The sequence below is a fragment of the Lutra lutra genome, chromosome 1 (assembly GCF_902655055.1).
Source record: "Lutra lutra chromosome 1, mLutLut1.2, whole genome shotgun sequence".
In the NCBI taxonomy this organism is placed as follows: domain Eukaryota; kingdom Metazoa; phylum Chordata; class Mammalia; order Carnivora; family Mustelidae; genus Lutra; species Lutra lutra.
The window spans coordinates 203,171,680-203,188,453 of record NC_062278.1 but is presented as its reverse complement, the minus strand read 5'-3'; the positions used below and the strand labels follow the sequence as shown (position 1 = coordinate 203,188,453).

The window sequence follows — 16,774 nt, the reverse complement described above, 5'->3', positions numbered from 1 at the left end:
TGCTCAGCCTAACAATACCACATTGCCTTGTGTATTCCTCAACTTGATTCTGAGTTACTAAATGTTTTTTTATTTAAAGAAAACTAGTGTGCAGCTTTGTTTATTTATTTGCTGAAGGAGAAAACAAGACTGTGTTATAATTTTAAACCAGTTTTGACTCTTGCGGAGTCTTTGATCTGCTTCAGTATTAGTGAGATACATTAAGACCCATTAATGCCAGGAGGTATGATAGTCTCACAGTGCCTCTGCCCTGGTGTGGGGTGCGTGATTGATGGGTTACAGTCAGGTGTCTCAGAGCTTACAGTGTACCTCTTAAACACAAATAGGATTTCTTTAGGCATTGTATATGTGGCTTTCTCTGAAAGATAAAACTGGATTTGTTTACCTGTTTTACTGATACCACATATATGTGGCGAGTACATGACTTTTTTGTTCATTTACTACAACTTTATCTTTCAAAGCTTCAAACAGCATTACTGCAGAATCAGAAGCCATTTTCACAGGGACAGTTTCTGTTGAAAACTCTCCAGATGTACAGAAACATTTGTAAGTCTGGTTAAGCTAAAGTGATTTTTTTTTAGCCCATCTTGGAGCTCAGCATTCAAACTTTAGGAGACAATGCAGGAAGAACAAGCAGGTAAAGCAGACCCATGAAGACAGTTAACGGAGTTGAGATGATTTTGTCTGGGGAAAGCAACACTATTCCTTCAGTAGGAAAAGAACGAGGGAAAGAGTACAAGTTGGGATTTAGGTTAGGATATTGGGAAAGAGCTTCTGAAGTGAGAGTGTGTAAACACTGAAGTGGTCCTCTGTGGCCACCTTTCTGAAACAGAAATAGGAAGAAAAGAGACACCCATCTGTCTAGAATGCCTCACTGACCTTAGGAGGTTTTTCTAGACCCTGATTCTCTGATAAAGCAGCAAAAGAAATCACTGCTTCCTTGTTCTCTGGCATCGTGGATAGAGCTGTATGTATGGCTGTCTTTGAATATGATGAGTGCGGTCCTTGTCTCTTGAAAAATGAACTTAATTATGATGATATTTGAATGTAATTACAGTAAATTGAAATTTTCATTTTGTAGCATTTTAATTATCTATATGGGCCCAGAGGCCTAAGCTGTAGCTCTGACTTTATAAATCAAAGATGCACATAACATTCATGTGCTCTTATTCTGCCACAAAGGGAAGACAAGGCTGCTAAAAATACCACTTCTGTAATTCCCTTTGCAGTACAGCCCTGGATTGCTTTTTAAGATCCTAAAGAGTGATTTGAGAAATTTTTACAAAGCACGTGAAATTTTTTCACAAGATTGTCTTATCTAGGATTTTCATGTTTTACTTTAAGCAATGAGAAATATTAATTTTGGTGGAACCTATTTTCTCATCTAAGACTTGAGTTCCTCCTGTGAGCTAAAGGAGTTTTCCAGATTGACATATGTGCTACAGAGTTTGAGAGTAATACAGGAAAATGCAGCCACAGCTATGGTCAGTGCCAACTTGATAGCTTACCTTTTAGCATCAAGAAGAGGGAGGCCTACAAACTGAGCGGTTTTGCAAGATTACTCAAGCAGACTTCAGAGCCACGTTATAGACCAGCACATTATTCGTGACTCAACCTTGTTCTCTGTAAAATCAGGGTTTTTTTCTAACCTTGTCAGATTTCAGAGCTTCCTGTCCAGAAAGAATTTTACCCAGAAGGAGGTGTTTCATATTTATGTGAATGTCTAATACAGTGCATGTCTAATACAGTGATTTCCTAACTTTCATGATAAACAATGGCTATGTATATGAGCATGTGAGAACATGTCTGTGAATTTACTTTTTTAGTAGACATCCAGTGCTTAACATACAGTCCCTGGCAAATATGAAGGCCCCGATAATGATTTGTTATAAAAGTAAATGAATATGTTTATTTTTTATTATATTTGAGTGACCAACTCAGAAAATTAACTTGTGTTGTTTTCCCTGCATTCATTGGCATTATATTTTCTACATTTATTTATAGCTTCTGCTTCTTCTGTAGCATAAGCATGAATAAATTGGCCTTGTTTTGTTTTTGCAAATCCCATTATCTCTACAGAAAAAGGGCAGTTCAGGCACAGGAAAGTGAGTTGACATCTCCATGTTTCAAATGGAACATCAGGAACTGAGTCCAAGATGCTGAGCCCTGAGTCACTCCCCTATGACTACAATGTAGTTGGGAACCAGCTTTTAATTATGTGGGATTGGAGGGTATGCTCCAGAGGGTAAATCTAAATTCAAACTCTACTCACCAAATGAATGGTGGGAATTCCTCTTCACATCTTGGTTTTACAGGTCTTGTGAGTATTTTAACATGGATAGCCACACTTGGTACTTAGTCTTGAACAGTGAGTGTTTACTAACTCTGTAGTAACTGTGTTTAACCATGTACTTATGTTTAATAAGATAGCTTTCACACTGAAATTATGTGGGACTCACGAATAATAATTTCACATAAAATATTTTTTGCGCAGATTATTCCCATTTTATATTATTGACTTAAAATGAATACCACAGAGAGTTCTGGGTACCAAATACAAAATGGTCAGAAAGGGCACCTACTCCATCTACTTGGAAAATACCATAAATTATATTTCAGTTTTCTTCCTTTCATTCACTTAGAACCAAGAGAGAGGTCCTGTGCTCATGTGTACAACTGATCTGATTAGTGTTTGATCATCTTTGGTAACTGACTTGAATTTGTAGATGTAAAGATTAATCATCATACTGGTTATTTGATAGTTTGGCTTAATACATTCCAAGCTATGTAGAAGGAACCATTTCTTTTCTTTTTTTTTTTTTTTTTTTCAAAAAAAAATTTTTTTTACATTTTTAAATGTGTCAAACATTTCTATATTTTTCAGTAAAGAGACATGTTTCAATCCCTAAAAAAGCACAAAGAAGTGGTAATGTGGATTTTTTTAAATTTTTATTTGTTATTTAGTAACCATTTTAATGGGTGTCAAAATACAGAGTTATTTGAGGCTATCATTTTAAATTCCATTTCTAAATTAAAGGAAGTGGTAAGATGGAGTCTGAACCATCCTTTTTCAGTTTCAGAAGACAACTTTCATGTAAAAATATTTCTTTGTGATTCCAGAGACACACATTTATCTTAAATTATTTTGTATCCTATTTCATTATAAGCACACTTTGTTATTCCATCAAGAATTTGGTGAAATGTCATAACCATCTAGAATCTAAAAGTTCCAATTTCACCATTGCACATTACTTTTTTTTTAATTTTTTATAAACATATATTTTTATCCCCAGGGGTACAGGTCTGTGAATCGCCAGGTTTACACACTGCACATTACTTTTTAATGTCTCCTTTCCTTTCATATGTCTAGGACCACTCTACAGGGCAGAGCTGGTCTATGGTAAGGCAAGCAAAGCACAGCTTCCTGAGAGTGGGACCCCCTTTAACTTTGCACCTTGGGTACCTTTCTTGCCTTACCCAAGTCCTAACCTTGTAACAAGGTATAAAAATAAAGCAAACATGGGGACTCTGGATTGCAAAGCTCATTTGAAATTATAACTGTCACTTGATTGTCCCTTTCCCTGCCTTTTTAAAAAGAGACAGCATCTGGGACTAGTCAAGAGATGAAAGATGGGAAAGACAGGGAACTAAGTAAGGGACCTTTTACTAGAAGCAAAAGGGAAATCTTGAGAAACTGTCCCATTAAGTACAGAGGTTATTCCATCAATCATCATTAATTCACAACAATGTCTCAGTGAGCAGCTAGCTGACCTGGTGAGAAGTCTGAAACAGAGTATATATTAAAGTTTTATTACTTTAAGTACAACATGTTAAAGTAAAATACATACCCATAAATGAATACTTTATTTCAAAATGTGTTCTAAACATAAATAATTTAATGTATAAAATTATTTTCATAACTTTAGTTTTAAAAATTACTGATTGGATCAGATCGTTTACTTAAAGGAAGCCCTTAGAATTTTCCAGATAAGATTATTTTCAGCTTTATACTTCAGTACAAATGATGCATATCTAAATTTAGAAATGGAGATCAAATTTTTGAGGTTTCACTAAGGCCAAATTAGTCTTTTCTCAAGGGAAGATATCTAGTGTATAATAATCATTGTGGACCACAGAATAAACATAAAATTAGTAAAGAGTAAAATTTTAGAATTTTAGTCATTAATAAGCTTATTGGTGTTTTCCATTTTTTATTCTGCATTGAACATTTCTTTTGTTACAAAATGTTTTTTATATGATGTTCGAATAAACATGGACAAGGCAATAATATGAAGATTTCTAATGTGAGAACTGTTGGCTATTCTAAATAAAAGCTGGGAAAGTATTATCAATAAAATAACTCCCAGAGGCAGATAAGATATTCACACTTTGGCCACAGGAATCTTACAAACCACTAAACCACTGTGTGCTTTAGTCCCCCTCCCCACCAATAACATATGCTAAAAGTAACAAAAACGGATGATTATGAGGTTTTGAAATGAAATTTTAATTATTTTCAGTATATTCATTGTCTTAATTTACTTGTTTTTTTTTTTCCTTAGGATCTGAGCAGCAAAGATATGAAGAGAGATTTATATATAGTTGCCCATGTGATACGAATAGGTACTGTCGACCTTATCCGTTCACATGACTAAGACCAGCCCACCTTGGGATAAGTATCTACTACTATGTTTGAGCTTTCTCATCTCCATAGCTCTTCCTATAATGTCAGGTCTCAGGACGGGAGTCCAGCTTGTATTGGAACTCTGCCTTAAGCTCAGCTGCTATGGTAGCTGAATTTGACATGAATGAAAGCATTTTTTTTTTTTTTCACTTGAAATCTTCTGCTCCCTATTTGTTTTTAGACCCAAACCCCAAACTCTTTATTTCAAGTGGTCTGCTCTTTTAACATTCTCTCCACCACAGTGCTTTGCCTTTGTACCAGCTTTTCCACTTCAGAGATCTTACAACAGGTTGCAGGTTGCCATCTTGAACATGTGGCGAATGGCCTTTGCTGTGTTTTATATCCAAAGTATGTATCTGTGCAATTTTCCACAAAATAAGAGTTACTACCCTTACTGCGACTGACATATGGTATTTCACTTTTACCCCACCCAAGATGACGAAAGTGATTTTTGCTGCTGCTCTGTGGTTGATTTACTCAGCCTCATCTCGAGCATATGGCGTAATCTGGGGGGCTAGGTCTAACCAAATCTTCCTCCATCAGTTTGGATTCTGACATATCATGTACCTTTTTTGTCAAAGAGTATTTTTTACTTCTTTGCCAACAAAACACCTTTGCTGTACTTTGTTTTGCTGTACTTCGTAAGCACTTACTGACGTTCCAGCTTTGCTTCTTCAAGTCCTCTTGACGCCACCATTAGGCACAGCTTTGGTAGGCGGGAGAAGCAAGCCCCCATTCTTTCTGAGACAACTTTCGCTCCAGCAGAGGTTCAAGAGCAGCTGTGACAGCAAAATTTGGTTGGAAGAATAACTCATGATTCTTACCTTTGCATACAAAGCTTTTACCTGGCAACAAAAATACTAAACTTTGTATCCCCAATATGCCAAAGAGGTTTAAATCTAACACAGTGGTTTTTCTAAGAAATTCATAAAACCACTGTTTCATTCTCATATGATTAATAAATGGACTAATGGTATTAAGGTAGATAATAAGGATGTTTAATTGAATGTGGCCAAAGACCTGTCTGGCATTCCTCCACATAAATATTCTGCATCCCTGCATGACTCTCTTTAGTCCTAAATTAGTCTTCCAGCTTAGAGTATTTCTAAGGTGCCTATATCTCTGGCATCCTTGGATGACAATCAGGTGGTACTGGAGGGGAGCCTGGAGTTCTTGGTCTGACTGGTATTTTCTGCTGTGCTTCAGGCCGGATGCTCCTGAATGACTCAAAGAAAGGCCCTGCTCACCTACACTACCGGCGACCATATGGTTGTGCTGTCCTGAGCATCCTGGATGTTCTGCAGTCACTCACAGAATTAAAGGAAGAAAAGGATTTTGTTCTTAAGGTTTACACGTGAGTAATAGATATCAGAAATATTAATAATCTACGACATAAGATATTCCAGTACTACCCTTGAGAGCAGCAGTGCTCAAGCTTTGTGGGACACAGAACCACCAGAATATGTAGGTTAGGGAGTTTATAAAAAATGCAGAGATTTTGATCTAAGGTCTATACTTTTAATAAGTTGCCCAGGTGATTCTGAAGCAGCGAAATTCAGAAACCTCTATCCTAAACTAGAAGTCTGGTAGTATAGATGTCTGTACTACCTCTTCTATCTAGGACTAGCCAACATTATTATATAGTTACAGAAAAACTAATTATGTAATTTCTCCTGTGTTTTGGATATAAAAGAATCTTCTTTGTCCAATACTTCCCCCCACCAACTATTGTAACTGAGCTAGGTACTGACGCAAATTGCTTCAAAGAATGATCACAAGTCAACTTGAAGAAACGTAAATTTTTCTGAGGAGCTGTGGTTTCACTCTCCACTTTTGTGACCACAGATCCATAAGTCACACCCATCTAGCCACGGCATTGTTTTTCATGTTCATTAACCAGGGGTGCCTGGGTGGCTCAGTGGGTTAAAGCCTCAGCTTTCAGCTCAGGTCATGATCCCAGGGTCCTGGGATCAAGCCCCGTGTCGAGCCCCACGTCGGGCTCTCCGCTCAGCAGGGAGCCTGCTTCTTCCTCTCTCTCTGCCTGCTTCTCTGCCTACTTGTGATCTCTGTCTGTCAAATAAATAAATAAAATCTTTTTTAAAAATGTTCATTAACCGGCAGATCTGCCTTGTAGAAGCAGTGCATCTCCTTCTGATTCTTGTTAAGCAATAGAAAAAAAAAATAAAGAAAGGAAACAGAATTGAGGCACATCATCTGTCTTTGCTGATATAGACTTAAGGATGAATAGTAGTGCTGAAAACATGATCTGTGGTGAGTTTAGTGAGATTTTAAAGTAAATGTTTCTAACTATGAGAATTTTTTTTAAATCTGTCCTCTTTCAGTTTTAACCCAATATTATTTTTCGAAATGAAATCTAATATTGTCCATCACCATGTTAATGTACCCTCACCGTAATATTGCATGAATATTTTTCTGTATTCTCTGTTCTGATTCAGGCAGGAAATGAACTCAATTCACAATTACACCTAAATTTGGCACTTTATAGATCAACCACATTTTATTAATTTCAAAATAAAAGTCCAGACCTCCTTATTACCTATTTTGCCTTAAGCACTGTTCTGTTCAGAGTTGTGTACGTCTATGGGATGAGGATCTTCCTTTGGAATACTCACCTCCAAGGGAAATTTTGGTGGGTTTTCTCTTCCTTTCATGCATCAGTCACAGACTTTCTCCATATACCAAATCTCTTCATTGATGGCTGATGGGAATGCTTTTTGATGTACCTTCCTCCCTTTGAAAAGAACTAAACAGGAATCCAAAATTATCATCATTACCCTTTTACTCCACTGTGTCCTTCCCAAGGGCAAGGAGTGTATAGGTAGCACTCGGGAATCACATCTCTTCGCGTGTATCAGCTGTTCCTTGCTTCACTGCAGATTCTCATCGTGGATAGGGGCTTGCACAGCATCCCTCTTGAAATCACGCTGTCAGGCTTAATTGGCCTAATTGCTTCTAAAACAACAGATCATTATAAAAGAATGTTTTTGAAGGACTACTAGAATCAAAGTGTAGGATAATTTTTCCGCTTGAAAATACTAAGATTGTCCAGTAGACTTCCAACTGCATGTTTGTGAAATTGATTTTGTGCACAGGATTAGTGTTTTAAATCCACATCAGCCCAGTGAATCCAGCCCCTAGGAGAAGAAATATTTTCCGATAAGTTTCATGGCCTATGTTTGTTAGATTGAATTAGAAGCTTTAAAGGTTCAATAATTGATATTGATAGTGCTTTAGCTTTTGTTAGGACAGGATTTTGCAAGGATAAAAAACCCCTTGTATAGTTTTAATCAATGAATTGGCAAAATATCTCATTAATTGTTGACATTCTCATCATCTCTTTCATTATTCAGTCAGCTTCAACCAGAGAAGATTCAAGTTCCAGTATGTCTCTTGCCATAGCCATTCCTCTGGCTTAATAGATATTGTTTAATATCATATGTGTGTGTGGTGAGGGTCCCACATCGTTTTGAGAAAAATCTCAATAGGAAGCTGGGGCATGAAAACCAGGTTGCTTGCCAAGGAGCCGAAAGCCTGAAAAATCACAAATAAATCATCACCGTATGCAATTCAGTCTGATATAGATATCATCTGTTTCCTCTTGGCCAGAGGCACTAGGGTCACAGGCAGGCACAGGGCAGATGGAACCTAGAGCCTAGGATGCAAAAGGAGAGGAGTGCTGGAAGTTAAAGCCAACACTAAGGCGAAGTCAAGGTGCCATAAATAATGTGTGTGACCAAACCCAAGATGCTTCTGCATATGCAGTGACCGCTTTCCAAATTCACAGTGTAACACTGCCTAAATAAACATTTTTAGGCCAACCTTAACAAAATAGATAACTGCTTAGAATATTAACTCTACTCTGTTAGTTATATTTTAAACCATATTATATAAAATGTATATTATCCATTACATATTCAATCACATGTTATATAAAATTGAGACAAGTATTGCATTTTCCCCACTCTCACGTGTTATGAGAAAATTTTACTCAAACTCATCATACGCAACCATGTCATCAGGACTTTGTCAACATTGGAGCCACTTCCCAAGTCAACTCACACAGTTTTCCAGGGCATGGTCTTTTACTTCCATCAGGCTGGTTTTTTGTTTTTGTTTTTGTTTTTTTAAAGATTTTATTTATTTATTTGACAGAGAGAGAGAGATCACAAGTAGGCAGAGAGGCAGGCAGAGAGAGAGAGAGGAGGAAGCAGGCTCCCCACTGAGCAGAGAGCCCGATGCGGGGCTCGATCCCAGGACCCTGAGATCATGACCTGAGCCGAAGGCAGAGGCTTTAACCCACTGAGCCACCCAGGCGCCCCGATCAGGCTGGTTTTGATGCATCACTCTTTGAATCGTTGGTGATGCATTCACTGGAAGTTCATCTTGAGGCTCAATTACATTTTTTGCTGAATACTTGGACACTTGGCTGTTTCTCTGTCTTTATTTGTCCTGTAAGACCCATGTATGTGACCTTAATAATACAGGTGCTTACTATGCTGCTTTTAAGGTGAGCTTTACAGCAACACCCAGTTGTTCAATTTGGAGGTCATACCCAAGGGTAATTACTAAATCCATGTAGTTTTGCTCTTAAAAAAAAAGTCTTTAACCAATTCTGCCAGATTAGTTTTACAAGCATCTAAAACTTTCATTGATGAGATAATTTCAGGCTTATGTAACTTACCCAAAATACTGCTGTGACATTCAAAATGAAGGGATTCAGAGAATGCCCCATAACACGACAGGATTTGTGAGGGTGGAAATATAAGGTGACAGTCTCTTCTCTTATGTAATATCTGGAAGGGACCCTCTCCTTATATTTGAGGTAGACACATATTTCCTCTGAACACTGACTTTGGGGTCTTTGTTTCATAAGCACCTTATCCATGAAACTGCCTCAAGTTGAGAGTACTTGTTTAGGAGTCATTTTTAAATGAGGCCCATTCTTAAATGAGTGAAGGGCCATCGGGCTGTCCTCATTTTAATACAGAGTAAAGAAGGCTCAAGTCTTATACATACAACGATGTCAAATGAAAATACTGCTTCTCACTTGCGAGTCAGTTAAGGAAGTAGCTCTTACTTCTCTCTGTCCTAGCCGAGGCCTTCCCAGTTTTCCATGGATCATTTCCTTCCCAATATTCCATGGATCATGACCCACTCAGAACTGTCATCCGCTGTGTCTGTTGTCAGTGTATGAGCATCTGCACCAAATGTCTGCTAAGGCCTTTACAAAGAAGACCTAAATCCAGTAGATCTGTGCCCACGGAACTACTCTGTTTTGACTTGCAGTGCCCACCATCTCTAGCCTTGGAGGCCAGTTAGATTTGTTAGTGTGTTAGTGCTGCTGCAAACAGAACTCGCTAAATAATGAGGCAGAGTAAGAAAGTCAGCTCAGGATGACTCCTGTTCATGTAACAGTCAAAAGTCTTATGACTCTAACACAGATATAAGTGGTGGCACACTGAGGTCCTTTGTATTCTCTGCCACAAGCTTGGAAAACACACCTGCATTCTCCCTCCCTTTTCTGTTGTGCTGCTCCTCCAGGAAAGTCACATTGAAAGAATGATGGCTCTAAGAGTAGACAAACACAGAGCTACCTTCATATAACAACTTTGTTAACTGATTTAAAATAGTCAGTGGTATGTATGATCCCATCTTGTTTTTTTAAGATAACACTTTCTTCTATTTGATAAATGGATAGATTAGATAAGACAAGGTGATTGGTAAGCAGAAGCTGTGAGATTTGGAAAAATCACTGTAATTCCCTGAACTTCAGTTTCCTCATCTACAAAATTGAAGAAGAAAAGGGATAAAGTAATATAAGAAACAAAAAAAAAATCCACATGAACTAGTGAATCAAACAGGAAAAAGGTGATAAATAAACAAGAGGACCAGTGGTTCAGGAAATGAGCTCTAACCAAATAATGGGCATACTGCTTGCCATCTAAAAAGGAGTGTTTTTTGTTTGTTTGTTTGTTTGTTTGTTTGCTAGGGACTCTTGACTACAGGTAAGCTCCACTTTTACATCTAAATTACAAATCCTATAAAATTCCATGCATACTATCCTCATTACCCTATGGTAATCACACAAAATTTGCCCAATAGTCCATGTACTTCAGTTTAAAGGAAGTTGACCAAATTCAGCCTTCTTAACTTGTGAGAGGAAGCGGTGCCAGAGCCCAGATGTCCTTGCTAACATCTCTACCTCCAGCTTTTCCAAAAAGCCCCCCTTTTCCTCCACAGGAATAAAAAGAGCATTTTATACTGATACATGATGGAATTTATAATGGAGATCTAATTGTCATGACCCTTATGCATATAATAATGACTTAAAATTATTATAGTCAATTTACTGGAAATAGAGAGGATAAAACTACAATAAAAGCAAGAGACTTTAATGTGCCTCTTGACATACAGGGAGACAAAAATAAATAAGGATGGAAATAAATATTTAAATCAGGTAAATAACTCTGACTTAGAGAATCTGAATAAGGTTGACATGACAGATACTAACAGTCAGCATCTTTGAATGCTCAACATGGGCTGTCATACCCCTCTATTATAGATAAGGAAACAGGCACAGAGTGGTGAGGCATGTGCCTAAACAGCCTGATTGAGAGACTATGCTCTTAATCTCTTGCCGTCCTACCTCCAGATAGGTTGAGCACAATTTGTCATCTAAATTAGGACATTCTGATAGTCAAAAGGAGTGCTGTTGATGCCAGGACAGCAGGTGTAAATGGAGTACCCCAGCTCGCCAGCCCATATGGTCCTCCCAAATCTAGACAAATCTTTTATCCAATAAACAGAACACATCTTTTCCAGTGCTTATGGAACACTTATAAAAGTTATTCATAGAAAAAATTTCCATAAATTCCATAAGGCACAAGCCATACTCTCTGATCACAATGCAATTAGCATATAATGCATCATATTAGTCATCCAAAAGGGAAAAAACAAATCATCCTGATATCAAAAAGGATACTTGGCAAAGGTCAATCTTCATTCCCAATTATTTAACAGTTTTAGCTTAATAAACTCGGAAAAAATTGCCATTTGTTGCAGTTTGAGAGGGTTACTAGATAGCAGTAGATTGGTTCTGAGATCAAAATGTTAAGCAGGTAGAGGGGCACCTGGGTGGCTCAGTGGGTTAAGCCTCTGCCTTCGGCTCAGGTTATGATCTCAGGGTCCTGGGATCAAGTCCCACATCGGGCTCTCTGCTCCACAGGGAGCCTGCTTCCTCCTCTCTCTCTCTCTCTCTCTCTCTGCTCGCCTCTCTGCCCACTTGTGATCTCTCTCTGTCAAGTAAAAAAAAAAAAAAAAAGTTAAGCAGGTAGAGATAAAAATGGATATACAATACAGAGTGGCATAGATAGACATTTATAATGTACCTATATATACATATGTATGTGTATATATGCAAATAGTACATATAAACATTTCACTTTTATTAGCAAGAAAATTCATTTGAGATCATGGTTTGGATCTATGAGTCACATGGACTTTTGTATTTGTTTCCTGTGGCTACTATAACAAATTACTGCAAATGTATGATTTATAACACAGAAGTTTATTCTCACAATCTGGAGGCCAAAAGTCTGAAATCAGGACGGCAGCAGGATCACACTCCTTCTGGAGGCTCCAGGGGAAAATCTATTCTTTGTCTCTTCTGGGAGCTGTCAGCATACCTTGACTTGGGGCTTCATCACTCTAATCTCTGCTTCTGTGGCAATATTCCCTCCTCTTGTCCTATCTTCATTTTCTTCTCTGCTGTGTCTTAAGTCTTCCTCTGCCTTTCTCTAAGGACATTTTTCATTGAAGTTGGACTCATCAAGATTATCCAGGATTATCTCCTAATCTCAAAATCCTTAAGTTAATTACATCTGCAAAGATCCATCTTTCAAATAAGGTAACATTCACAGGTTCCAGGGATTAGGATATGGATATATCTTTTTAGGCGCCACCATTCAACCTACCACAACTTGTGATTAACATGAACCCTGAGTCAGAAAGACTATGGAGTCATCATCAGATAGAGTCTGGTGGTACAGAGGGATTGTGTGTTCTCTGCAAACAGGTTGGTCCCAAAAGAGGGAAGAGGCAGAATTAAGATGTTCGTGCCCAGGTCCTTCTTCTAGAAGTGCTGGCCAAAGAGATCACTCTTTCTCCCAGGAAAGTGACTAAATGGGGTAGAAATGTTACTCATTGTAGCCCTTCTACCACCTGGAAGGAGGAGTAAAACTTAGTATTTCTGTTAAAGTGTATGTGTAAGTGCATGCATGCGTGTGTGCTATTTGTCTTTTTTTTTAATACTCTGTACTAAAATAAACATATATAGGTTGTAAAATAAATAATTTACATTTTTCATAAGTAAAAATGCAGGGACACCTGGGTGGCTCAGACAGTTTAAATGGCTGCCTTCTGCTCAGGTCATGATCTCAGGGTCCTGGGATCGAGCCCCACATTGGGCTCCCTGCTCAGTGAAGAGTCTGCTCCTCTCTCTCCCTCTCCATGTGCACTCACTCTCTCTTTCCCTCTCTCTAAATGTCACTCTCTCTCAAATAAATAAATTAATTAAAATGCAGTTTCTCATGGCCTATGCCAGCACATCCAGAATATATCAAATTGGTTTATTTGTCAGCTTGGTCTTGGAGATTCTGTTCAATTAGGCCATTTTTATTGAAATGTGTTGTTTTTCTTCATCCTTCTGGATACTTCTCTTTTTTTTTTTTTAAAGATTTTTTTTTATTTATTTGTCAGAGAGAGAGAGAGAGATCACAAGTAGGCAGAGAGGCAGGCAGAGACAGAGGGAGAAGCAGGTTCCCTGCCGAGCAAGGAGCCTGATATGGGACTCAATCCCAGGACGCTGGGATCATGACCTGAGCTGAAGGCAGCTGCTTAACCAACTGAGCCACCCAGGCGTCCCACTTCTCTCTTTTTTTGCAGTTTAGTAAGGACAGTATGAAACAGTGCTCAGCATCAGTAGTGTTCTTAAATCTGTAGGGTGTTGCATATTTTCCAGCTTGTTAGGACTTTAACCAAATAAAGGCCAAAATAACACCCAAAGAGAAAGAATTTTAGGATGAAGTATTTGCACTAAATTAAGTTTTACACCATAACCAAGACTCCGCAGTTTTAATTAGGTAGAGACAAAATGAGAATGCTGGCTGACATCACAGACAAAAGTACCCTGATGCCCAGTGCAGGAGTAAGGGTTTCAGGGTTATAGTGCTCAGCCGCTTTCTCTCTGCACCCCACCCCAACCCTGCCTGCCTGTCCTGCTTTTGGGACCAGGCAGACCCACATTTAGACTCCAGCTCCACTTCACTCCTCACAGTAAAATTAACATGGTAATACCTATCTTACTGGATTATGAGAATTAAGTGAAATAAAATATGGGAATATACCCCAACAATTGCCTACCTAGAGTAGGCTACCTTCTAAAAATGCAAAGGTTATGTGCAACTAATTATTGAACACTGCATCTGAAAATGTAAGGACCTGGTTAGCTAGAGGGAGCCATTTGGTTGTGAACTTAGATTGACCCTGCCTCTCCCAGAGGAACTTACTTGCAAAGCCCAGATACAAGGGCGGGCCAGACCTGTTGGAGACATCCAATCAGTACGCGTGCATATATTTACTATGGTAAATTGAAATTCAATTGGCCACCCGTATTGCCGACCTACCATGACTATGCAGTTTTCCCTGTGTATTGCAATCTCATTGGCCACCTGTGTATAAGCCAGGCTCAACCACCTCTACAAAAGTTAGTCTGTGAGGCTGGGAAGGGTCGTTGCCTCTTTATAAGAGATGGCCCGACTGGTGGGTTTGATTCTTGATGCTTGGTGTGAAATAAAGATTTGCTTGACCTTTGGTTTGTATCAGTCTCACTTCTTTGATCATAGACCCATTATTGGGGGACCCTAACAAAACTAGCAATGTACTATATTTTGGATAATTGTATTTAAGAAAAAATAAATAGGTGGCGCCTGGGTGGCTCAGCGGGTTAAAGCCTCTGCCTTCGGCTCAGGTCATGATCCCAGGGTCCTGGGATCGAGCCCCACATCGGGCTCTCTGCTCAGCAGGGAGCCTGCTTCCTCCTCTATCTCTGCCTGCCTCTCTGCCTACTTGTGATCTCTGTCAAATAAGTAAATAAAATCTTTAAAAAAAAAAAGTTGAAAAAAATAAATAAATAATAAATAAATAAATAAAAACACAAACTTAAAGGTCTTACAAACAATCCTTTAAAATTTCTTAGGCATTTTAAACATTTTTTGTGTTGTTCACCTTGGAGAAAGAGAACAAAGTTGGGTGAAGAGAAGAAACACAGAAATTAAGTTAAGGAGATTGCAGGGAAGAAGCAGATGCTAACTTGTGCTCTGGTACATGAGTAAATGAAAGAGCCTTCTGAACTTTGTTGAGAAGAACCCATGCTCCGGCTCCAGTGCTTCTGAATGCTTGGGAATCCCATGTAGAAAACTAAAACCCTCTCACCTCTCTGTCTTCTTCCTTGAGTAAAATCCTTGGACATGTAGTAGTTGAAGTGCTGTGCTGTTTATCTCCCCTGCTACAGAGGCATTCAGACCTCTTTTAGATCACAGTCCCTCATGCGTCTTGTGATTGAGGACAAACTACCAACAGCAGTTAATCATGCTCTAAATATTAATTTGATTGGATATAACATAATCATGCTTCATTACAATCACAAGTCATTTGATTATTTAATAAATGCTCCCATTTATAATTTGTTCTTACAAAATATCCTAGTGATTGGGTAAAATATGCTGATGACACCACATCCATTTATTTTCAGATGATTAGAGTAGCTGCTTGGCATTCAGGAAAGGGAGATATTTGGAAGATCAGTTAGGAGGTGATTACACTAGTCCAGAAGAGAGATGATCATGGTTGAACCAAGTCCATGAAGAGGAGAGGTGTATGAATTAATACACACTGTCCTGTGGGTGTGGTTGACAAAGCACCGTCTCCATTATACTGCCAAAAAAAAAATTAGTGTTTTATTGGCAAAATGCTGAAATTATACCACCTATTGGAGGGAGGGTGTTAATTTTCAAGACTCTTCTTTTGAAATGAGAGGGGGAGTATGTTATTTATGACAAACTGTAGTCAGATTTCTGTTAAAGAAAGTAACTACTGATCTTATAAACCTAGAAAGTGACAAAAAAAAAACCTGACAGCAAGACAAGTCTTTGAATCCTCACCAGCTGGGCACTTCTTTGATGTACTGACTGGTTGGAAGAAATGAGACAGTGTGCATGTCAGACAGGAAGGGCTGGATATGCTGTTGCCAGCACCTCTCACTTTTGATTTCCAACTGAGTTGCTAAATCACAAGTGCACAAGTGCTCATCTTAGTGAACACTCTCCCCCTTCCTTTGTTTGGAAGGAATTCTGTAAGTAGAAATTATCCTCATAGCTCCAGGCTATGAGAACTTCATCTTTGATAGTTCTTTGCAGCATCTCTGAGTAAGTGAGACTTATTTATACTGATTAAGGAGTCCGAAGAGCCACTGATTGAGTAACAAAATTAAGTTAATGACTAATTTCCTTTACCTCTGAATGACTTCCATACAAACCCTTTTATTTAATTGTTCTTTACATTGCTTGTACTTCACACTGCTGGATGGCGCATGATACAACTTTTTTTCTGTTCTTAAGACTTTACACTGTTTTTTCAGTTCCTTATTCTTTGATTTCTTTTTTATTATTATTTGAATGTAGTTGACACACAACATTACCTTAGTTTCAGGTGTGCAACATAACAATACATCTTCTCTATACATTATGCTACACTCACCACAAAAACAGAAACACCGTATGATCAAATAATTCCACTACTGGGTATCTACCCAAAGAAAACAAAAACACTAATTCAAGAAGATATACGAACCTCTATGTTTATTGTGGCATTGTTTACAATAGCCAAGATATGGAAGCAATCCAAATGTCCATCAATAAACAATTAGTTAAGGAAGACGTGGTATACATATACACACATACATACACACAGAAATATTGTGCAGCCTTAAAAAAAAGACTCAAAGGGGCACAT

At 38.3% G+C, this 16,774-nt stretch overlaps 1 protein-coding gene across 4 annotated transcripts in view; it reads left to right on the top strand.

The window, feature by feature from the left end:
- The window catches only part of DOCK3 (dedicator of cytokinesis 3), a 564,947-nt gene that overhangs the window by 438,321 nt on the left and 109,852 nt on the right, over positions 1–16,774 (top strand). For all 4 annotated transcript variants that reach the window (XM_047693084.1, XM_047693058.1, XM_047693067.1 and 1 more), the window contains 2 exons: positions 4,563–4,623; positions 5,891–6,038. In XM_047693084.1, the coding sequence (XP_047549040.1) occupies positions 4,563–4,623; positions 5,891–6,038 (209 nt within the window). The remainder of the gene's footprint in view (positions 1–4,562; positions 4,624–5,890; positions 6,039–16,774) is intronic.